The sequence below is a fragment of the Boleophthalmus pectinirostris genome, unplaced genomic scaffold, assembly GCF_026225935.1.
Source record: "Boleophthalmus pectinirostris isolate CB_2022bp ecotype Guang Dong unplaced genomic scaffold, ASM2622593v1 HiC_scaffold_1, whole genome shotgun sequence".
Classification (NCBI taxonomy): Eukaryota; Metazoa; Chordata; class Actinopteri; order Gobiiformes; family Gobiidae; genus Boleophthalmus; species Boleophthalmus pectinirostris.
In genome coordinates, this window is record NW_026570970.1 from 32,438,462 (window position 1) to 32,463,913 (window position 25,452).

Genomic DNA, 25,452 nt, shown 5'->3' on the forward strand with positions numbered 1-25,452 from the left:
AGTAAGAGTACTGTTATTTCAATTTTTAAAAATACTGAAGACGAGTAAAAGTACAATTTCTTTAAAAAGTTCTCAAGTAAACTCAAGGAAATGTAACTGAATACTACCCCGCCTTGACACATGAGCAGTAATACTTTTTAGAGCATACTTTGTTCATCAGGACTGACGGGACATATAGAGCACATGACTATACACTTGACACCGTCTCTAAACATATAGGGAAATGAAAATGCAAGTCTATAGATCAGATAAACTGCTTACTTGCTCATTGAACTCATGTTGTTTTAATACGTCTGTGAGAATGTGCGAAATTCCCATTCGTCTTTCCAGGCAGTAACTGTGTCAAAGTTCACTGAATTACACAACAAAAGCTGTACTGGTCTCATAACCTTGACCCCTGACTAGGTTCATCATACAGAAGAAAAAGAAAAGAAATATGGACTTTGGATGAAAAGAAATCACTGGGAAATCAAGTTTGTGGCATGTATTGTTATAGCATTTTCAAGTTATAAAATGCTATATAACCGACCTATATGTGAACACCAAAACCTGATTATAATCTGATTTCTGGATATTTCAATTTATTTATATGACTACAAACCATAAATTATAACATGAGTAATCAGAGGGACCATGATCAAAAAGAAAGCTTAGTTAGTTTACTTTTTACATGTCTCTTAAATAGCTTTATAACACCTAAAATCTGATCATCTGATTTTAGCTTAAAAGTTCAGTTTAAAAAAGATTTACTTTTTATAGGGTATTTGACTTGCTGAACACAACAAACAAGTTTTAAATAAATACACATATAGTATTATTGTTTTATTTTATTTTATAGTTCTGAGTCTTGAATAGCAGATTATTTCAGAAAATAATTGGAGCAACTGGTGCTTTGACAGAAAAAGTAAAAAGAACACTGGATACTATGGGCTAAATTAACAAAATTAAACTTATGTAATGCAAGATATTTATAATGTCCGCATCTTACTTAGCCTCAGTAAAGAATTAACAATTCAGGCCTAGTAACTACCTCATTAATACCCCAACTCCAATCCTGTAAGTAGTTATCAAGCTGAATCATTCTTTAAAATCTACTTGTTTAGATGTAGTTATTAGATTATGAAGGGTCAGTCAAGTGGATTATTTTTGGCTTGATTTGGAATAGAAGATAACCCTGTAGCACACAGTAGTTTCCATAAACAATCAGTAAACAAGCGCAGAGATAGTAACCTGGTCCTCCATGAGGCATCGGTGGGGGCAGTTCATCACCACAGAAGCAGCTTATGAGGAACCCAGCCCATATTACATGATCATTATATCCACAATGCAATGTGTGTATCTGTACAGTGCCCATGAACATTGGTGTGATGTTGGTCATGAGAATGAGAATGTCTGTGTTTACTTTTTCTGAGATTTTGAGACCACTCCCGTTTTTGTAGCTTGATCCTTTGCGGAGTTATGACCAAAAACGCATATTTGACCTTGGTTACCTTGACCGGTTTCAACCTATAACATCCAGTTATGTGTGTGCCAACTTGTGTGATAATGGAGTGAATATTTTAGCCCGCAGATGGTTCAGAAATTGCCATAATTGCCTATCCTTTATAATGGCGTGACATTTCAATTGACCCATCTGACCTCAGATGACCTCGGATCGTCACCAAACTGTTTTTGCAGCATCGAACACGGGGGCTTGACCCACGTACCAAATTTGGTGATAATCGGTACATAAATGTCGGAATTCTCTCAGGTGGACAGACACAAAGACACACAGGGTGAATACAAAACCTGGTCAACCCTTCGGGGACCAGGTAAAAATACTTTAAGTCTTGGTGATATAGTAAAATATTTATTAAAAAACAAAACAAACTTCTACAAAGAGTACTCGAGTTCATATCGGTAAGTACATTCTGTATGTACACGGCCCCCCTTTATGTCAGCAGATTCACAATGGAAATACATATGCTTTGTTCAAGTGTTCTTTCACATGAGTAACAATAGTTTCCAGTCACCTTCTATGTGAGAACTGTTTATACTTTGAAAATATCTGTCACAATATCAGAAGCTTTGTGAAGGCAGATTTTTCCATTGTCCAAAATCAATGCATTGTAACTTAAAAGCACTATTTAACTTTCCTGGTATAGGGTATGCCACTTGCTTGTCTCCATGAAGTCCGTAACGTTCCCAAGCATGGCATTAATCTTATCCATCACACATTTATTCAATTTGGGTGTTTTTATTGCTCGAAAATTCCCTGAGAAACTTGCATTCTTACTGTAAACTGACTTGCTTCTCCACAGATCTGACCTGTTTGGTTTGGTGGTGTGAATTGTTTGTTTTCATGGAGATAGGTAGTGTTTAATGCCATACTGTGGATCATTCCAGACAAATTATTAAGCTGAAAAATTAAATAGTGAACCTTTAGCGTAGAAGAGTGGTAAATTCAGCAGTTCAATTCTTGATTTACTGTACAAAATTAAGTATTCAAAGAAAGTTATGTTTTTCTAGTGGTATTTTGCTTTGCTATCATGGCAAAACTCCACACTGAACTGCTTATAAATTCACTGTTATAAATAATTAGAATGCTAAGAATGCATATGGTAAGTGAGGAATAACTTTGGACCACTGCAAACCTTTTAAAATGAACTACTTCTGTTTTTCATGTTTTTAAGAGGTATTAAATTGTCATAGAAATTCTTAAGCCATAAGAGAAATAAAGGAGTCAAATGAACTAGCTGGTATGGATATTGTCCCAAGGAAATGACGTGAAACAAGACAAAAATTCTGCTTACATTATTTCAATCTACACATTGTCACTTTGAGCTGAACTACTGAAATGACCAAATCTTTATGTCTGAAGTTCAATACCAACTGTATTTTAGTTTACAATCAACAAATACATCACCAGGCAAACGTTTAGACACATCTTTTTTTTTCTTAATGTTTACTACTTTCTACATTTTAGCTACATACGGAAGACCTCAACTATGTAATCAACATGTATGGAATTCTGTAGTTGAGTCATTTAATTTTTTTTCTTAATTAATTCATTTCTTAAAGTCTCCACCCTTTGCTTTTGACGGCATTGCAAACGCTTGGCCTTCACTCAAGTCTCTTGAAATGTTTTTTTTTTATTTCACATGGGTGCCTTCTCAGGGTCAAGAAATGCCAAGAGTGCAAAGCAAAGATCAAAGTAAAGGGTGGCTATTTTTTTAAAAAAAATCTATAAACGAAAACAGTTTGAGTTATTTTAAGTTTAAAATGCCTTTAGTATAGTCCATATGAGTTCATTCATAGTTTTGATTCCTTCAGTGAGAATCTACAAAGTAAATAGTTGTGAATATAAAAAAAATAAAAAAAATGAAAAGGTATGTCCTAACTTTTGACTGGTAATGTATTTATTGTCATGAAAAGTCATATTTTCCAGTCCTTCAGTCCACTAGATCCCTAAGCCAGCTGTAGTCTAGTTTTCGGACCCGCCTCAGTTCTTTTGTCTGAGCCTTAGTGAGTCTTAGGTCCATGGAGTCTCCAGTCTGGCTGACCCCTGAGGCGTGCTCTGGCCTCACAGCGCTGCTCTGCATTTCCTCATCATCAGAATCCTCTTCCTCTTTCTCACTTTCCATTTCCTCCTCTGTCACGTTGTTTTGTTCCCTAAAATTCATGAGAAACAAAACAAAAAACACAGCAGTAGTTAGATTTAGAAGGGAAGATGCTACACGTGCTCATTGGATAGCATCAAGTAGAACTGATAAGTGAAAGTGCATTTTCAGCCCAAAGAATGTGAAGCTCAGCAAATAGTTCATCAAGTTATATTGTTCATATCAAATTAATTGGTTTTGTCACTCACCATAGCATACCATCATGAACTAATGCCATTATAACTTACAGGTATTTTTACACGTGAAAAATAGAGCTGTCAGGATTTGAAGTCCAAATATTAGCTCTAAAAATAATTCACCTTATGAGCAAACACTTTTAAAATGTACTTGATGTAATCAGACCAATGAAAAGCAAAGATCCAGCTATTTGGTTTCATGACTGATGCCTTTTGGATGGGAAATCAACGTTAACTGCAGATAGTCATAGTTGCTCTGGTGTAGATTCACACAAGCTATACTGCAAATCTGGATCCCTATCACGTATGAAAGTGGTGTGTGCGTAAGTGATGGTGGTGATCAGTGTCCAATGGTACCGATTGGCATGGCAGCAGCGCTTCAGTCAGTTTGCCCCAGGGCAGCTGTGACTACAATAGCAGCTTACCACCACCGGGTATGAAGTGACTGAATAATGTGTCTTTGTGACAATATGTCTGTGAAAAGCACTATATAAATAAAAAAGTTATCACACACCACATTCATACATAGAAAAATACTTTATTGTCCAGAGGAAATTAACTTTTTGGCAGCAACAATGATATAGGCAGTGTGTCTTGCTCAAAAACAAATAAACTGCTGTACCTTGAGCAGTATTTGAGCCTCTCTTACCATTGTGCAACTATCATCCCATTTACACTGTTTTGGAAAAATTATAACAATGGTAGCTTTTTTCAGTTTGTGCCTACGCTGTCATTCTCAGGAAAAGGGTCAAAATAACAGGAAATGTTCCACAGTGACACAGCAAATCTAACCCACCCTCCACATTGTCCCACATGTGAGCTTGTTTTGGACCCGATCTACAAAGTCACTGTTACCAAAAGTGCTTCGTCATGTTAACTTGATAATGCCCAATGTTTTCATGACAATGCAAAAACACAAATGATAAGGACCATCTTCAACTGCATTTTAAAAGAAGCTACCAGCAACATCAGCAAATAAAGTTAACTACATAACTACACATAGTCATTTTAGTTCTGCCATCAGAAGAAAAAAGCTTAATGGAGAATAAGTAGCATTTTGACCATTGAGTGAGTCTCCAGCATGATGTTTACCTCCACCAAGGAGGTTATGTTTTTGCCGGCGTTTGTCTGTTTGTTTATTTGTTTGTCTGTTAGCAACATAACTCAAAAAGTTATGGATCGATTTTGATGAAATTTTCAGGATTTGTTGGAAATGTGAAAAGGAAGAACTGATTTCATTTTGGGGGTGATCCGAAAGAAATCCTGGATTCTGGATCACTTAGAAATTTTAGTTAACGTGGTAAATGGGGCCAAAAATTTTGTTTCTCAATATCTCGGTTAATTATTGACCAAACCCCATGAAATTTGACTAAGGGATGGACAGTGGGATCCTCTTTCATATTCCAAAGGCTGATCCGGATCTGATCCAGAAGACTGATTTTATCGCAATTTATACAAAAAATGGGGGTAGTCCTTGGCGGAGGTCTGCGCTCTCTGAGTGCTTTTCTAGTTTAACCATAATTTCCGGAGTATAACCCGCTACTTTTTTCTGACGCTTTGAACCCTGCGGTTTACACAATGATACGGCTAATATATGGACGGATTATTTGTTTGGCACATTGTCCATTCATATATATACGGTCTATGGTTTCACAACACAGCGGGTATGCGCAGCCTGAGTGCAGAAAACGCTGCTGTCTGTGAGGTTAACATAGAACATGGGTTAACATGAAGGTGCAGCGTTTCCTAGCGATGTTATCAGCGCACCAAAACATTTTATCAGCGTGTGATAAAATAAGTTATGATGCTAAATTAACATTAGTGAGGGGGATACTTTTTACCCATATGCATTAAATGTAGGTGAGTGTGTGAGTGACAAGAAGAAACTTCTCAAACTTCAGTAGCCGGACATCCACTCATAGCTGATTGACATAATTAGCCTAGCCCTAGGACAGCCTGAAATCTGCTGAAATCCTACACTGACTTGATACAGACAGGACAACAGCTCTTTGTGCAGGAGACATGATGCACCGAGGAAGATACTCGTTTGATTGTTTGAACAGTTATTTTGCGCTTCATACACACACCCTCCTTATGGAAAATACATGAAAAAAATGCAGATGATGTAGTTTTTAAGTTAAAGGCAACTGCGTGCTGATTGGGTGAATGTTTTCGCCCGCAGACGGTTCAGAAATTGCAGAAATTGCCTATCCTTTATAATGGCATGACATTTCAATTGACCCGTGTGACCTCAAATGACCTCAGATCATCAACAAACTTTTTTTGCCGCATCGGGCATGGGGGCTTGACCCACGCACCAAATTTGGTGACAATCGGTCCATAAATGGCGGAATTATCGCGGGTGGACAGACACACAGACACACAAGGTGAAAACAAAACCTGGTCAACCCTTCGGGGACCAGGTAATAACAGCAGATGGCCCAAACTTGAAAATGTTCTTGAAGACGTGGACACATGCAGCATATATTCAGGTGCGGCCTATATATGTACAATTTTAAAATGTAGTTAAAATTTTGTGTGCTCAATAGTCTGTAAAATACGGTAATCACACTACAAAATGCCATGATATTTGGACTTGATTAAATCTCAAGCATCAAATATATTACATTTCAAATAAAATAGGAATGAGGAAAATGATATGAAAGTTAAATACATTTAGATTTAAGTTACCTTTTGTCAGTGGTGGAGATAAGCAGAGACTGCACAAACATTGAACAGAGATACGAGGTGGAGGGCAGGACGTGGGCTGGAGTCTGCAGCAACTGTTAAGAGAAAGTAGAGGAGTTTAGTTTAATATCAACTGAAAACATAGGGGGACATCTGAAGAAAAGCAAGTCTGATCACCTAGTGAAATATTACAATAAAATCCTAGGGATATAATAATGATACCAACATTAATACATGCTCACTTGAGTCAACATGATTTAAAACTAAGACTAAGACCAAAAGATCTAAAGGAGGACATCAGGAAAATACTGTATCTGCATTACATGCACAATATTTATTTCTACATTAAACATATTCAAAGTTCCAAGAGAAAAGACGAAAAAAAAAGTGATTCACGTAATTCGAGAGAAAAAAAAACATGACACCATTAATATTTTTGTTAATCAACTGATACAGACTGATAATAAAAATGCCATGTCTTTATTATATTTGCAGATAAAGGTAAAATCTTTAAATTTCAATCTGAAAATAGTTACAAACCTCTTTGATGGCAGAGGAGCCTTGTGGAGGTTGAACTCTTTCTGACCCCGCAGTGACCTGTTGAGCTTCAGTTTGACCATGTTTTCCCAGCAACAAGTGGAATGGAGTCATGGCAACGTGGTCGTCAATCACAAGCTGAAAATAAAACATGAAAATAGAGTTGGTCACTAAACTGTTGAGATTGATTACAGAATTAAGATTTCATTCAACATTTCACATCAAAGTACATGACTGATACATTACAAGTAAAAGTTTATCATCTAACATTATGGGAGGTTGTGGATTCAAGCAACAACAACAAAAATGCTTGTGTTTAATATGGGTGAATTTTATGCTGTGCATCTGAATATTGAAATCACTATTATAATTTATTGTAACATTCTCTGTAACAATATATATCGCACTTCAACATTTGTTATTATGACAGGCAGTTGAAAAAACAGATACTAAAACTAGTATCAAGAGTATGAGTAATGAGGATCGAGAACTACATACTCAAACTAAAAAAAGTCACATTCACAGAACAGAAATGAACCTTCCCTGAACAGCTGATGATCTTGAACAGTATTAGAACAGAAGTGTTTTATTTATTATCATCATGGTATCGAAATTATTGACAGTACTGAGTACTGAGTCGACTAGTATTGAAATCAAATTAGAAATCTTAGCATCATGACAACACTAGTGACAGGCAAAGATACACTTATAGAAGACTGGTACCCGTTTGCTTGATGCCATCAGTCTGTCCTCTTCAGCTTTGGTAGAGAAAGTCATCAGATCCTATAAAAATCAAAACACAAGTTAACTCTGGAGGTAAAGATTGGGAAGAGATATTTAGCAAAAATTGACATTTCTAATTGTCGCTGATCAGCTTGGGTCTTTTTAAAAGCCAATCCTCTGTCAAAGCGTTTTAATGTCTGACAATCAGGAATTGAGCATTAGCATGTTAGTTGTTTTTAGCTTCACCAACCTTCACCGAGAACTCTGCACCCGTCTTTTTAAGTTGTGAAAAGATCTTATAAACTCATCGCTGTGAATAATTATGATGCTCAGAGGAAAAACTTTGGACCACCGAAAAAAGTTAATTTTTTTTTTTTAAAGAAAATTGTAAATTATGATTTCATAATAATAATTAATATGAGGAATAAAATTGTGATTATGTTTTTGGTCTAGCCTCCCAGCCCAAGTTGCTTGTTTTGTTTTCATCTGATATCATCAACATTCCCTGGTGGTGTGATGCTAACTGAAGGCACTGCTCTGTCTGAAGATCTGTTACTCAAATTAGACTTTAATCTGATCTTTTTAACACTGACCAGAAAAAAAACTGACTTATGATCTGGAACTACAACAGGTGAGAGATGATTTTGTGCTGTTAAACAAGTCTCTCTCAAATAACATTACAGTCAAAAGCTAACATCAGTCAACTGTTTTTCTGTTCTGTTTCTCCATTTTGTATTTTTTTTCTAGAGTTTCAGACCATTTCAAATCTTTTTTTGGCAGTGTTTGCAAATCTGAATTGTGTCACCATGGTAACTTTAGTGATATCATGCTGGGGATGTACTTCATTTATGTCTATGGAGGAATGTTTAGCAAAGAATCAAATGTGATCAAGTGTGTACCATGTTGGGAGTAAAGAAGAAGAGTTGTGAACGGTTGAGCCACTGGACCTCCTCCTCGCAGCCCTCCAACAGCTCCTCTCTTGGACTGAAGATTGCTCTGAGCACCCGCCCCGAACACACGGCCTTATGGGAAAAAAGTGGGCGGGGCTCACTGGGCTTAAACACAAATACTAGGGAACACAAACAGAAGTGATGTTACAATAATTAAAATCAATAGTAAATGTCTCACAATATTATCATAGCATTTGACGATACACAAATAGAAACCGCTGGGTCAATTGAAGACTGGAATTATTTTTTCATTCTGGGACAAATAAAGGTTTTATTTTGGTTTCACCATAGTAAAAATGTGCCTTGTGTAAACCGTGTGCGCTTGTGCGTGCGTGCGTGCGTGCAGCGTGTTCTCGCTGATATTACTGTTTTACAGTTGTCCCACAGACTCACAGTCAGTGCTTCCAGCCTCAAAGCAGAATGCGGCCATGTTTTCTGAGAGCGGGTCGGACAACAGCAGGGTCACATCCATGGAAGTGCTCCACTCCACTGCTCAGGACCAAACAGGAAGAAAACAAGGAGGTTAATGATTGTGCTATTTCAACATAATGGGACATTCACTCATACAAAAGCCTATAAAAAGAATAGTGTTGTCATACCTCTAGACTAGCACCATCTTAAAAAAAATACTGTATATATGCTCGGGCTCAAAATTGAGACTGAGAGCCATTTCTAATAGTCAATAGTCAATCAATTGAGAGTTCTAAGGCCAATCAGCTGCTACAAAATAAATGCTTTTACTAACAGTTCAAACTTTGGAAGAAATGTTATGATTTTTTTTGTTTGAAAATCACAATTATTGAGTCTTCTTTATGTTCAGGAAATTCATACTGAAAGCCATTTTATAGTACATATGCATTTATAGTATGAGTGCAGATATCTTACAAGAGCAGGTGAGGAGGTTCCAGCAGCACAGTTGGTTTTTGCTGGTGGTCCCCAGTAGATACTTAGAGCAGCTCAGTCTTCCAAAACAAAGATTTCTGGAAAAAAGAAGAGAGGAAAAAAAAAAGTTGGCTGCTGTGAATACCAATTGAGTACATTCATGAGGTTAACCAGGCAGCCCTTCACACGACATATTTCACAGGATTAGGTTTGCTTAAACTTCAGACGGAGGCAGTTAGCATTCATTTAGTCTGAACACCCACAAAGAACCACTAAGGCTACTACTTTTTTCCTCCCTATATAGTCCATTGGATAAAAAAGATTGATTTAAGGGAGGAAAATGAATATATTACCAAGTTTTGGCATAAGTGTAAACTAAAAAATACGATTTCAAAAGTAAAGTTGTATCATACTTTCAATAAGTCTAAATATCATTTAGGAGGAGCTGGAGGACGTGTCTGGGGTGCAGGAAGTCTGGGAGTCCCTACTTAGACTGCTGCCCCCGCGACCTGGCCCCGGATAAGCAAAAGAAAATGGATGAATGGATTATAAATTAGTTTAACAATATAATATATTCACATACAACTAATCTGCTTGGTTGAAATAACCCATACAACTATTTTTATGTATTATTTAAAACAAGACTTAAATTAATCCCTAATTTCCTTAAAGTAAACATGAGTTTTATTCATACATTTAAAGATTCACAACACATCCTAACGCCTCATATTCACAAGGAGTGCTGTATATTTCTGGGTGACTCTAACTTTACAGGTTGGGGATCCTCCAGCTACTTGTTTCCATAGAGATGTAACTGCTTTGCCTAGAATGTTCTATAGTATAGCATTAAACACCCTTAGTCTTGCTTTAAGTTGGTCTTTGTGGCTGGTTTTATGGCCTGACTTGACATTGTCCATAGATGATAGTTACGCAACTGTAAAGTGGGCAGCTGTGAAAATATCTCACCAATAATGTTGTTCTTGCCCCTCATGTTTTTACACCCACTAAATTACATTGCTGTATTCAACATTTCCGGCATGTCTGCATATCAGAGAACCAAAAGTAAAATACCTACTCAAGGGATATAATGCATTGCATACCTTGGGCTTACGGAAAAAGAGGAAAAACTGGACCAACAACAGAACTAAACCAGAACTAAATATTTACAATTGGAAATTAGACTAGGACTGATCATGGACTAAACTTAAGGAGTTATTGGAGGAGTGCTTGGTTTAAGGATGAATCTTCGATTAAACCAGAACTATAAAGCAGAACTATGCAAGTTTTCCGGTGGAGGGTCTGGTAGGTGTTTTTGCTTTGTCAGAAATGTGCCACAATGACACTAATTTATCTCCATGGAGACAAGCAGGACACTACCAGAATAAGTTACAGGTGAGATATATGGAGCAGCAACAGTGCTCACAGCAATTCATGTTTTTTATCATTGTTATTTTATAGCAATTAACACAAGGACCTATTAGTTAGACAAGTTTTATTCCATACAGTGGAACATTCCTAACAAAGCAATAAACATCATGGAGACATGGAGACAAGCGGGTGTTGGACCCCAACACCAGAAGAGTTATATAGGGCACCTTTAACTAGCCTGATCAACTAGAGTGACTAGAATAACAGCCATAAACTGCTTTTTCCTCAAACCCATCAAACTATCTGCAAGGCAGTCTTCAAACACAAAACTCTTAAAAGCAATCTCCAGCCAGATGTACTGAATTTAACCATTCACACAGAACAGCTCTCCCCTCAGGATTAAAAGTATTTTATAGAACGGGAAACAAGTCTATTATAGTGTGTATGATTCTAACAATTATAATCTCCTGTCCATCTACAATACTAAATCAGGTCTTAAACTGACTTGAAAGAGAACAAGGAACAGAAATGCTTAAAAATATAATCAGAACAACAAAAAAAAACTTCTTGTATTCTGTCATATTCTGCAAGTCCGATTTCGTTTTTGCTTGGGTGGCAGCTTTGCCCTGATGGGAAGTGGCACACAAAGTGGCACAGAATGTTGCAGTAACACTTGAGTCTGTGTCCTCTTTGACCCAAGACTGCTCCATTTTAAAAGCAGGGGACTTCTGCCAACATTTGTAGGACATGAGCTGCATTGCAAAACATTCTTGTGACTGGGAAGCCCCCTCTCATTTCTTCTTGTCTCCCATCTCTCCTCTTCCATCTCTTCACTTCCCTGTCCTCCTTTGTCTCCCCTACTCTCTCCCACCATTTCCGTTCTTCTCTTCATTCACCTTCCTCCTCTTCTCTTTCTATCCAGCTTCGTTCTCAGTTTTGCTCCTCTCTTTCTCCCGTTCCTCTTTTTCTGCCCTCTCTCCATCTGCTCCTCTATACCCTCCTCTTCTTTTCCTACTCTCTCATTCTCCCCCCTTTTTCAACACTGTCCTCTTCTCCTGCCTGCTTCTTTCCCCTCCTAACTCTCCCACCTCTTCTCTTCCTTCTCTTCTTCCCAACCTCTACGATTTCTATCATCCACACAAAATACTGGACTTGAGCCAATGTAGTGAAAAGGTTACAAAAAGAAGTCTCCCCAATGAAGGAGACAAGCTGCCTTTTCAAATCCCTTTGTAAATACACAAATAATCAACTAATTTGTTCTGAAAACTCGAACTTGCTCTATTTTATTGAATAAGAAACCATTCCATCTTCCCACTATGGCAAGCAAAATGTTCACATCATAAATACTAGGCCTAAAAAAAATTGTTCCAGTTTTCACTGAACAGAAGAATCAGTATTGACCTAGAATCAGTATTGCTTTATAGCCACTGAACAAAATGCACAAGTTAGAAATGCTGATTTGGCCAACATATTGATAGTTTGCAGCTGATGTCATCAACATTTCTTGGGTGTCTGTTGCCAACTGCAGGCACAGCTCTGTCTGTCACTATGGAAACTTCTGAGCATTTCATCATAAACATATAGGCAGAACAACCTGGGCGTGATATCACCACAAAGCATCTATAACAAGGTGTAATGATTGCTATAACGATATTAAGTATTACGTTTTTAAAAGACAGTGAATAGGATAATATAATTACAGGCCTGTCACGATAACAATGTCTGATATATACTGATTCTGAAAATATCATGATAAAGCAGGATAATCACTGTAGACCCTTTTCCAAGTGAGTCATATTAAACAATGTAATCATCAAATAGTAAAATTAAACACTATAGCAGTTAGTTCTAGCATCTATAATGTACTTAATTATCTATGAATCAAATGTCAACATATACTACTACCTAATAGTACATAAAACTAAAGTACACTCTGTGCTTGAGCCTACAATATAGTTATAATATACGACACTTTATGTTATAACTGGGACAATTTAAATATTGATCTAAAACAACTTAATAAATGAAACAAGTCAGAAAACAGAGGTGACCAGTGGGAGCTGACGTCACTGTAAACGCCATCCCAACAAAGAGTCAGCAACTCCTATGGATGACTGCTGATCATGTCAGCAAGCAGCAGATTTTTTTCATTTGTAGCAAAATGAATCCTACTCATTTCACTGAAAATACTACTGGAGTAAGAAGAAAGCAATGGCTGTATACCGCTGAAAACGGGGGCTGACCGGCAATGTGTGAAGTGAATTAAAGACTGCTCAATCATGCACAAATCATTCTACAATGATGAGAATAATGAGAAAGGAAACTTGGTTAAAAGCTCTGAAAAGTCGATTTTGCTTAATAGATCTACTTTAAGAAAAGAAAAGAAAAGGAAAAAAAAATCACGAGTGTGAAAAAAAGGGTACATGCAAAATAAATATTGAGCCTGAAAAATATGCCCTACCAACTTTATTTATAAAGCACTTTAATAAATACTTTAAAGCTGACCGAAGTGCTGTACACAAACATAAAATCCAGTGAAAAAATGGGTGCCGTAAAGGTGGATCAGGTCGGCAAGGTAGGAGGGCGCTAGGCCATGCAAACACTTAAAGGTAAATAAAGTAATTATGAACTCAACTCTAAAGCACGCTGGGAGCCAATGGAGAGAGGCCAAAATAGGTTGTTGATAGCATATATTGAACAATAAGTCGATATAATAATTATTGTGACAGGCCTATATATGTAGAAAATATACTGGCTCTTTCTGTGCCTGGGTGACATTACATAACAATATAATCCACCTACAATCTTATAGCTGATTGCTGTGTGTTTTGCTTATACCTGATGTCTCCTGGGGGCTGGGACAGTGTGGTGAGGAGTTCCCATGATGCAGTGCTCCATACAGTGACCACCTCCTGAAAACCCACCGCCAACAGAGACCCATCGGCTGAAAAACAGCAGCACTGTGGAGCCAAGCCATGGTAAGACCCCACAAAATCACAGGACCAAGATGGACTTTCATCTGAGAGGGGGGAAAGAGGAATAAGGATTAGTACAGTGTAATAAATGTCAAAGATAAGATTAGTCTGCATGCAAAAGTAAGTGGAAAGAAATTATTGGATTTGAGTGTAGTGCAAAAAGGAGTATTAACTATAGCTTTTATAACTTCTCTAGAAACAAACAAACAACTTGGGGAAAATTCTGACAAACACTAATTCCACTATGTGCAAACTGACATTTTAGACATGTCTAAGAGAAGAAAATTTGAGAACCTACTGGAATATTGCTAAACAAAATCAAAGCTTTAGTGTTGAAGAGAATTATCTGAATAAGTTCGCAAATTATCTTTTATTTATAAGCTTTCATTTCAAAGGCAAACTATGTTTAAGTCAGGTAGCTCCCTCCCTGTCAAAGTGCATTTCTCCAAGTTGGAGAATAAAATAAAGGAATACCACTTATGATGACCTTTTCCATTCTCAATTTGGTAAGAGAAAAATCAAGACAAACACATTTTTGAAAGTGAAACCACATATGCTCATGTTACATTATTGTCCTACTGCGATAACAGTAACATTTGGAATGGTGAGAGGTATAGAAATGGTTTCCTTTAAAGTTGGCCTTATTTTGATAGTGATAGTTTGCAACTTTTTGGAGGCGGAAAGTCACCTGCATGATTCCATGGAAATGGAAAGATAAAACCATAGTTTGGAACATTCTCCAAGATAGGCAAGTGCTATATTAAAAAGTGGAACATGTTTGTGGAGATGCAAGCTTGTTCACAGCAAGATTGCATGTTTCTCTGTTTTTCAGTGCAATAAAAACATCCATAATAATAATAAAAAAAAAAAGCAGCTTTACTTTTAGTCTTTTTTTGGCACAAAGGTAACATACAATGGATTTAAAGATCTACTAAATCAATTCATTTTCACCTAACAAACAAAAGCTGAGTGTTCATTTTACACCATTTTGTCCTTCTGCACCCTCCTTACCCTCAGCATCTGTGGGAGAAGCCAGTGTCCAGGCCTTGAATTGCCCGTCTCTGCTGGTGGAGACGAGGAGGGTGGTCTGGTCTGGACTAAAGCTCAGGTCTGAGATCTTGCCTTCATGGGGGGCAGAGACTGTTGTGTTCAGCTCAAAGCTGCAGGTGAACAAACCACACAGTTATTATGGTTAAAGAAAAAAAGATTCAAAAGACCATGGATTAAATAGACACTTTTTTATGTCTACTGCACTGTGCAAAATGGTTTGGCAGGTTTTATAATGGAAGAAGAAACCACTCACAGTTGAAGGTTGTTTGAGAAATGCATATTTTTAAAAGATATTATTTTTGGCTTTCTTGGACAAGTGTCAGAGTCAAGAGTAAGTAAAGACATTAAGCAAATTGACAGGACACTCTAACAAACACAGTTTACCAGTAACAATGAGAGTGCTGAAGCTCTCTTTAATGTTGGGTTACCGGATTTTTAAATCGTGAAAGGAAAAAGGTGGTAATTTAATCTCTCCCTTGTTTCTAGCTCTCATAAACTCTTTGGTGAGTGAAGGGCAGGTTCGGCACATACTTGCAGATTACTTTTAACACCAACTACAACAACCGCGGTGCGTATTTTACCAAACAATGCAGTTTCATATGGGTTCACACAATAACACATGCCTAATGACCTAAAAAACGCTCCAGACGTCTGCTAGTTGTAATTAGATCTACCGTCACAGCAAAACTTTGCACTGGTTTCTGAGAGCTGTAAAAAGTGCTTATAAACTCTTTAATGCAGGTTTAACATTATTATAACTAGTGAGACTGCATACCCCTGCGTCTGCTCGTTAAATGCCCACAGTTTCAGATTCAGCTCGAGCTCAGCAGAATCCTGTTTTCTTTCCTCCACCGTTGCCAGCCACTTTCCACCTGCATCGAAGTCAGCTTTGACCACATCGAACTGGTCCAAACCAGACTCATGAATGTACTCCTGCTGTACTATGTCCAACTGGAACAAGAAGTAGACAGGATTAGAAACTTTAATAGAAAATTTTATAGTTCAGAGACCCTAATGAGGTAACATCCATGGACAAGCCAATTGCCACCTGTAGCCCCTAAAAATGCTGAATAATACAATTTTTAAAAAGGTCCTTTTCAATCAGTGTTAGTATCAACTTGTATCCGAGTATCAGTTCTTTTGAAGAATTCTTTTGAATTCCCCTAAAGGGACCTAAAATCCAGATGATTTGTTTGGTGATGATCAAGTGTGCTTAATAAATATTTTAATAAACATTCTGTATTTCTGCATATTATTTAGATTTTCATTGTCTTCTAAACACAACACAAACAGCATAGTGGTAAGCATGACAGCAAGTCCATACAGGCCTCTTATACAGTGAACAGTACTTACATTATAAAGGAGTTTGTCTCTTTGGAGGGAGTAAAACTGCAAATGTCCTGGTTTCCCATTCATCACCAGAGCCTTGCTGCGAGGGTCAACTATCAAATCTGTCCTTACTCTGTCACCTACAAAACAAAACAAAAAAATATGATTTTATTACCACCATTTATCATTTATTGAACCATAAGTCGATATATTAATTGTAGTATTGTAACAGACTGATCTTGAAGTTGAACTTACCTTTAACTAGGCCTTGAATCACAGCAGAAATTTTCACATAACTATGGATGACAGTGATTTCTGAGAAAAAAACAAACAAACAAGGAAAAACATTTAACAAGTCTTCATCAAATTATTACTTACTTAATTAATACTTATCACCCTGTCTTTACAAAAAAAAAAATGTACCTTGGTTGCACCTAACTGTTTGAAACAAAGCAAATAAATAAATACAAAATACATTAAAAGTGGACTAAAAGTAACTTGTTACAAGGGCTAAAGGCCAACGCACACCGGAACACATCAACATTCAGCAAAATTGCCTCCTTCATTATTTTCTATGAGGCAACACACCCGAGTACAACGGTGCTCGATCCCGCGCTGTGTCTGAAAACGCATGCATTTTGTACTGCAGCGGTGAGCACAGACATGCCTCTGCTCTGTGACTGACAAAAGGAGCTGTAAATTGTGTGGAGAGGCATGAGACCTGCAGTAGAGGCAGGAAAAGCCCCGGTGTTCAACTCGGCAGAACACTGCCTCCTCTCTTCCTTCTCTCCGTGCAGAGATTCTCTCGCCTCTTACTAAACTCATAACCTTCTCAAACCAGCACCAGCAGATTTATAAGTAATCTGCAGATAAAATGCTAATTTATAACACAGCAAGAGTTGTGTTAACGCCTTTTTAAGAGGGTTAAAATTGCATTTTAATGTGGGTTGGCCTTAAACCAGAACTGACCAGCAGTGGTCTAAAGCTCAAATAAAACAAAAGCAGGATCTAAGGATAAGATAACATTAATTATAATTTTACTGTTTGGGTTAAGTTTATTTGTCACATACACACAGTACAGTATGTAGTAATTTCTTTATGTAATGTAATTCCTCATTCATCCAGGAGTGGTAATTGAACAAGTACTCAATTTCAATATTTAACACACGCGCACAAGAATATATATGAATATATAAAATAAGTAAAATATACTGCTCAAAAAAATGAATGGGACACTTTGAAAACACATCAGATCTCAATGTGAAAAAATATATCTATACAAATATGGACAGGGCAATGTCAATAAGAACACAAGGATTCCACATGATTTAATGGAAATACATTGTTCAGCCTACAGAGGGCTTAATTTTGTAGACACTGAAAATCAAAGTGAAATAATGATGTGGCGGATTAGTCCATTTTGTCGAAATTGAATTTCTGCAACTCAAAATACTTAATAACTTGTGTGGCCCCCATGTGCTTGAATGAATGTTTGACAATGCCATGGCATGCTTCTAATAAGACGACAAAGGGTGTGTTGTGGGATGTCCTCCCAGATCTGTGTAAGAGCATCACTGAGCTCCTGTAGAGTCTGAGGAGCAACCTGGCTGAGTCTGATGGACCCAAGTTCTATAGGGCTTAAATCAAGTGATCGTCAGGGTCATTTAATTGTATCAATCCCTCGCGACATGAGGCCGGGGCATTGTTGTGCATCAAGAGGAACCTACTGCACCAACGTAGGGTTTCACAATGGGTTCAAGGACTGACTTCATCCTGATACTTAATGACAGTCAGACTGCCATTTTCTAGCCAGTAGAGGTAGAGGTGTCCCTACATGGATATGCCTCCCCAGACTATCACTGACCCACCACCAAAACGCTCATGCTAAACCATGTTGTAGACATGTTGTAGTTCTCCTTGTCTTCTCCAGACTCTTCCACATCTATCACAGGTGCTCAGGGTGAACCTGCTCTCATCTGTGACAAGCACAGGACACCAGTAGAAAACTTGTGAATTCTGGTTTCATCTAGCAAATGCCAGTGGAGCTCTACGGTGTTGGGTGGTGAGCATGGGGCCCAGGACGAGGCGCTCTCAAGTCACCCTCATGAAATTTGTTTGATTGTTCGGGCACAGACAGTCACACCAGTGGCCTGCTGGAGATCATTCTGTAGGGCACAGGTGGTGCTCAACCTGTTCCTCCTTGCACAAAAGAGCAGATATGAGCCTAATTGATGGACTGAGGACCTTCTACAGCCCTGTCCAGCTCTCCAGAGTAACTGCTTGTCTCCTGAAATCTCCATGTTCTGGAGATGGTGATGGGAGACACATTAAATCTCCTTGCCATCCTAGAGAAGTTTGGTTCATTTTCTGTAAGGTTAGGGAATGGCCTCATACTCCCAGTAGTGACAATCACTCTAGCCAAATCCAGTACTAGTGGAAAACCAGACAAAAAAAGACCAACAGGGAGAAACTTGAAATGACCTTCACATGCAAAACCAGTCTGGTTTAAGGGGTTGTCCCATTGCTCCCACACTAGTGCAGCTGTTGTTCATTTTCATTAAAAGTGGTTGCATCCTTTTGTTCCTAAGAAATTGCCCTGTCCAAGTTTGTATAAATATCAAACACATTTTTTTTCACATTGAAATAACATCTGACACATCTGATGTGTTTTCAAAGTGTTCCTGTGTTTAATTTTTTTGAGCAATGTATAATGCTTCAATATATTTCTTTGAAGGTTCACTATACCAACATTTTTAGTCAGTACCACTTTAAAAACCATACTCACATCTCAATTGGACATTATAGGCCTAAGAATGTTATGATGTCTTCTGAAGCTCTTACTGTTGTCAGAGTGGGAGGTGCAGAAGAGGGACCCATCAGGCGACACTGCAATGTGGGTGATGGCTGCGCCGAGACGTGGTAAAAAGTCCTTCTGTCTTTCCTGGTTGTACCTCCACTGAACTAGAACAGACTCCACTCCTCCACTCAGCAAATTAGTCCCTGCAGAAACATACATAAATATACAGATGGGAACCTGATGAGCTCTTGGTTTCAGAATGATGAGAAATTGCCATAGTGTTTAACAGCTGAATTGAAAACTTGGGCTGTGACCAACGATTATTTTAAGTAGTTGACTAGTCTGCAATACATTTTTTAATCAAGTCAAATGATTATTTCTATTTGTACACCTAGACCATTTAAGTACATTATTAACAAAATGTTTTGAAATAGTGACTGGAGGTTTCTAATAGACTATTTACAAATAAAGTGTATTACTGATGGAAAAGATTCTGTACAGTCCAAATAACAATTCTCAAAATACAACTTATTTTTCATAGCTGACTAGTCATGATTAGCCGATTGATACTCATAACCCTATTTAAAACAATATATCAGATTTTTTCGGAATGGAATGGCATGGGGAAAAATACTTCAAAGTGTTTAATATAACTAGAAGCTGAAAATGAATAAATTTGTTGTTGAATGTTACCTTCTGGGGTAAAGCTTAAGGCACCAACTGCATTGTGATGCCAGTGAATAGCTGAATAAGTGTACTCCTTCTTATGGTTGAAATTTCTCCTGCAAGAAATAAAAAGAAAAAAATAATTTAGTTTTTGGGATTGTGGCAAGCCTTGAATTCCTCTGTGTGGTTGCTCAATTTAATTTAATTTATTTATTTTCTTTCATTTTAAATCTAGTCTATACTTTCGAAAAAAAAAACAAAAAACAAAAAAAACAACCAAAAAAAAAGAAAGTTGGCCAGTCACTGTTGAGTTCCATAAGAGGACCTACCAATGTACCTACATACCAGTTGCATTTAAAACAGTGGTACACAATTTTTACATCAAGTGCCAAAGGTTTTGTTAAAGCTAGAGACAAGTTATATTAAAAGGTCGGGTACCTGACTGTCAATAAGGTAAATTCTGTAACCCAGTTGCTCAGCCATAACTCACTCAATTCCTTTACTATTTGTTAAACTTGCTGGGGTCTTTTGTACCTCTTGTCTGAATGATCAAGACCATGAATGCACTTACCACAGGCGTATTTTTCCATCCTCGTGTCCTGTGGCGATGCAGTCCTCTTTAGGATGACAGGCAGTACAAGTAAATGTATTCTTAGCCCCCTTCTTGTTGTCTTCTTTGAGGGAAAACCTTCAAAATAGGCCACATTTCTGATTATGAATTTCATTAAGTACAGTGGTTTTACACATCTTAGGGGTGATGATTTTTAGTAATGTCATATGGCAATGGCAATGTTTTAAGAGTTCTAGATATTAAAAAACATTCCAATAGCAAAATAATTATGCACATTATAAGAAGAAATTTAAAAATAACAATTACAAAACACAAAAAAGTCACTATTCACCTGAATGATTTCTGTTTTTTGAAGAAAAAAACCTCTAACTGCAGACCATTAACTGAAGCAATGTATTGGCCCTACGAAGAGAAAACCACAAAATAAGGATCATTCCACAAAGTTGGGCATACTTAAACACAAGCAGAAATATTGTAATGATTTTTATCACAAGCATTGGCACCATTACAATTTATGTTTTAATAGTACAATTCTGTTCAAAGTAGGGATGGGCATGATTAGTCGATTAATCGATAATTGATCATTAAGAATTTCATCGATTACGTAAATTTTAATCGACAAACCGAATGCAGGTTGCTGTGCGTAGCGTGACCAAACAGGGGTCCGTACATGTAGCTCTCTGCACTCAGAAGGAGCGAGCAAACACAAACAGTCAGTTCGCCTGCAACGTACCGAAGTGCATATGCGTATTAACAATGACTTGTACAAGAAATTGCACACTTTCCGTTCCGGTCGGGACAAGTGTGAGGCCATGTGCACAGTGTACAAAGCAGCACATATGTTTCGGTGTCCAGTGGGAAAAAGCTTTGCCAGCGCAATGTCGATGACGAGTCCCCACCTCCCACCCCCTTTTGACAAACGCAAATATGGTCACACTAACCTGTATTCCTTTGAGTCATGTCTTTAAATCTGACAGAAATTGACCGAATCAGCAACACAAGAGCTGTAGTTTTTATCTTCGCTTAGTTTATGCAAATTAGCGATGCGGTTTTAAGTTTCGTTTCTGTGAGAGTTGCACAAAACTGAATTAAACACATTATAATAAACGGGCTGATGTGGCTCTAGAGTCATTAGGGTTTATTTTGTCGTAAAGTTGAATTTATTTATGCAGATTAGGAGTGCAGATAGTAATAATAATGATGATCATTTTAATATAAAAACGTTAATGATTAATCGATAATCGATCGTTAATTCTCTCGACGATCGATTAAGAAAATTTCATCGAATGCCCATCCCTAGTTCAAAGTTCCCATTTTCACCATTTAAATTCCAGGAAACAAAGAGTTGAAAGAAAACTGAAATGAGATGCTAAACTAATTGCATGCATTTCTTGCAGAGATTTTATTTTCTTAAATAACTGCAGGATTTGCCAACTGCAACCATTGAGATTTCCATTCAATAGCAATTAATTCTGAAGAGTAAAGCAAAACCTAATGGCATATTAACAGTTAAAATATTTTATGAAAAAATACTTTACATTTTGTGATTTTTTTTTATTTTTTATCCAGCTCACTTTAAAGAATTCCCAGATCCTCTAACTAAATTTCTCCATAAAATAATGTGGTCTTAACTTAATACTCTCTCAAATTATCAATAGACAAGAATTTGGTCCCTTGTCTATCTTTGTGTTCGTACCGCTCGTCCAAAGCTGAGTGCCCCAGGGTTTGAGCTGACGTCAGTGAGAACAGCAGAAATCTCCCGCGCTTCGACCAACTGCTCCGTGCTCTGAGGCAACTGCACGGCAACCAACTGAAATGCATCTGTGAACATAAAAGAAATTGTATGAAAAAAATATGCCTATATTGAGTCAAATAATGTGTTTAAGACTGTGTTCACAATTATGCACATTAAAATTTTTATTGAACTTTGCCTTGTCAAGTCCAGAATGGAGTCTCCATATTTTTTATACTGACAGATATCTCAACTGGGAAAACAACCTGGACTAGATTAGGACTAAAACAGAACTAAACCTGGGCTAAACCAGCACTAGATCATCTCAAGCAAAAACAAGTGAAACTTACCTGATCTCTTGTCATTCTTGGCTGGTATAGTGAGAAACAGGACTCCATCATGGCTTCCCGATGCATATACTGAGTGAATTGGATATCCAATCACAAAAGTCTGGAAGAAATTCAGAATTTAAAATGTTAAGAAAGGTAGGTGTCTCTCTCTCTCAGTTTGATTCCTTATGTGTACTTCACCATGAGTATACATTTAATAGGAATCACAACAGAACATACAATAAACAAAAGCCTAATGTTGATTTTACCTTTATAAGAATGCCATCATCATAGTCCCACAGTCTGACAGTACCATCTAGTGAGCAAGAAAAGACCTGCAGGAGCAAAATGTGTAAGTGACAACAATTTAACAAAGTTACTCATTCATAATTATAATTCTATTTTTAAAAACAATGTTGTTTGTCATTTTGACACAACAGAGGGAAAAAAAATCTTACAACTTGAAATGGAAAATGTTTTTTTATTCGTTTAAGATTTTTACCTGCAAGTGGTTTGAGGGTCGTATTATGAGTCCAGTGACGAGGTCCGTGTGTCCAACGAGGTGATGGACACACTCCTCTGTGGAGGCACTGAAAACTTTCACTCCATATCCAGATGCACACAACAAGAACCTGGCCCACAATAACACTTGTTTAGTACAAAGGGCTGCTTGGTTATGGCAAAACCTTTTTTTTGTTTGTTTTTTGCTCATAATTGAAATAATAATTATGGCAAAAGATTACTTGAACTTCTGTCCTCTATGCTCTATGCTTCTATGCTAAAGTTACCTGTAGAGAGAGTAAAGACCCAAAATACTTTATGTTTTGTGGCTATTTGTTTTAGATGCTATGTTATTTATTTTTAGGTTGTGAGAAGCAGAACGAGCACACATGGTTCTGAACATGAGGCAATCAATTGTATTTTCGATTACAATTGGTGGTTTTCAGATTCTAGAATGTGATAATGTCGTACTCTCAGATGGGGGTAAGATCCCGTTTTCCCTATTCATTACATTGTACTTTGCCATGAAATATCCAAAAGGTAAATTCACAAATGTTGAATATGAGTATTTCTATAAGTGACAAGACTCAAGAATTTATTATATAACAACATATTTTTGTACTTTAACCATATTAATTTTAGCTGTCGCAATCAACTGAATATTTTTGTCAATATCTCTTACCCCTACTGAATGTCTACCTCGAAAGTATGTTAGCCATCTTACCCATGTTAAAACGATGGGACGTGCAGCCACAACATGTAAACAGCGCTCACGCCGCTAATGCTACATGCTAATAATGCTAGCTTTCGGGACTATTACAGGGGTAAAACAATTGAACAATTTATCTCTGTTAAAATACAAATGCATGAGTATAAAAGGGACCCATACCGTGAGTCGTGCGTGAAGACAGGCTGCCTAAAGTTTAATTTACTGCCTCCCCTATGAACCACGCGGATCTCCCCGGGTTCCACCATGTTTGTGCTTCTTCACCTTTCACCGCTGCGCTTCTTCGCCTCCGTCAACCCACTGCAAGAAAAATTGTTTTACACCGCCGTCTACCGATCTGGAGGTGTTAAAAATAAGCGATATTGAAAGATGTTTTTATGGATTTATAGGAATCAGCAGAAATTGCTGGGTTTCAGATGACACCACAACATTCAATAGGACCATATGGGGTCAGCTAAAAGGAATATTGTTAAAATGCAATATTTTGTTAATGGGTCTAATCACTTGTACAAATCATCAGGTTAAACATTTGTAAAATTAAGTTTTCGATATTTCATGAAAAAGTACAATGTAAGCCTAATCAGTGGGAAAATCTGGCACTTGCCCAGATTTTGGAATGGAAATTTATAGGCCTAATTTATCAAACAACTACTACTTATACAACAACTACTAACTACTACTTATATATATCTAAATCTGAAATATTTGCTACTGCTCAAAAACAAAGTGCAAAACTATGTAAATGATCTGAATAGTCCTTTTTAATATAGTGTCAAATGTTCCAAATGTAAACATGATACTGCTAAATGGGACATTAAACTCCATAGATTTCACTGTGGAAAGATGGGGTTGCCTAGTAACAAAGATGCATGGGATGAGAACAGAGACAGATTGAGCAAATATACTATAGATATTACATTTCAACAGACATGAAAGATTGAGATGTAAAGTATATTAGAAGAGGAGAGGGGGTAGCTATGGAGGCTGGTGGTTCTGCTGCTACTCAGTCGTCTTAATTCTTTATTTTTTTGGCCTTTTTCTTGCCTCAAATTTAGAGCTCGTCAAGTTCAAATTTTTTATACCGGTCACTGGCATGTCCACTCTTTTTGCCCTGTATTCGTGCTCTGTTTTTAATTAATCTCTTGCCAAGACTTTGTCCTTGACTTGGGCCTAATAATAATGGAACAAACAATTTCACTCATTATTTTTCTGATTCTTAAAGTTATTCGACTCTGTCACGTTGTACCCCGTCTCAAACAAGTTCGCTGTGATTTTTTCCACAAGTCCATGACAGTTTGTGTCCTCTGAATTAAAAAAGTTTAAGTTTAAGAGGGTGCTAGAGAGCCATTTGGTACTGAGTAGTTATTTTCTGATAAACATTAAACTGTTGGTAAAGAGGTTGAGTTGGCTATGTTGTTTATTTTTGACGTTCTACAATTAGGCGAGAATACACACTGACAGTAAGCTCATTTTCATTCTTTTGACATGGCTGGTTTACCAGAACCCCAACATGCCGCTGAAAAGCAATTTGCATTAGTGCAGGTATGGGGAGGAGTGGGTGGGGAAGGACCTGTGGATTACCAAAGCCTTAAGCCATAAAATAAAAGCATGCTGTAGAAAAGTATCTAGAAAAGAGTTTGGTGTTTCTCACGGAGGAGGCAGATGTTAGATACATGATAACAGCAAATTACACTGTACCCACACCGCGACAGCACAGACCAACACACTGATCTCGTCCTTCTTTAAGAAACAGGATGATTCCATGTACAATGAAACTGCTGCTGCTGAGCTG

General features: G+C 37.4%; 1 protein-coding gene across 1 annotated transcript; it reads right to left on the minus strand.

Annotated features, from left to right (window-relative positions):
- Positions 1-1,829: 1,829 nt before the first annotated feature.
- wdr75 (WD repeat domain 75) lies at positions 1,830-23,955 on the minus strand. The gene is made up of 21 exons (XM_020925442.2): positions 23,823-23,955; positions 22,935-23,064; positions 22,702-22,767; positions 22,454-22,553; positions 22,068-22,192; positions 20,703-20,773; positions 20,372-20,488; positions 19,828-19,916; positions 19,179-19,337; positions 16,593-16,652; positions 16,362-16,477; positions 15,784-15,959; positions 14,970-15,118; positions 13,822-14,002; positions 9,619-9,713; positions 9,127-9,222; positions 8,683-8,852; positions 7,784-7,843; positions 7,064-7,198; positions 6,527-6,618; positions 1,830-3,651 (listed from the first exon to the last, which is right to left on the minus strand). Exons 1-21 carry the CDS (start codon positions 23,906-23,908, stop codon positions 3,432-3,434), a joined length of 2,493 nt encoding a protein of 830 aa, XP_020781101.1. The 5' UTR covers positions 23,909-23,955; the 3' UTR covers positions 1,830-3,431.
- Positions 23,956-25,452: the final 1,497 nt, after the last annotated feature.

Coding starts and splice junctions, on each gene's coding strand:
- wdr75 (XM_020925442.2), bottom strand. CDS start 23,908: ATGGTGGAACCCGGGGAGATCCGCGTGGTTCATAGGGGAGGCAGTAAA. Junction 22,768..22,934: donor GACCCTCAAACCACTTGCAG/GTAAAAATCTTA, acceptor TTGCTCCTGCAG/GTCTTTTCTTGCTCACTAGA. Junction 3,652..6,526: donor ATCTCCACCACTGACAAAAG/GTAACTTAAATC, acceptor CATGAATTTTAG/GGAACAAAACAACGTGACAG.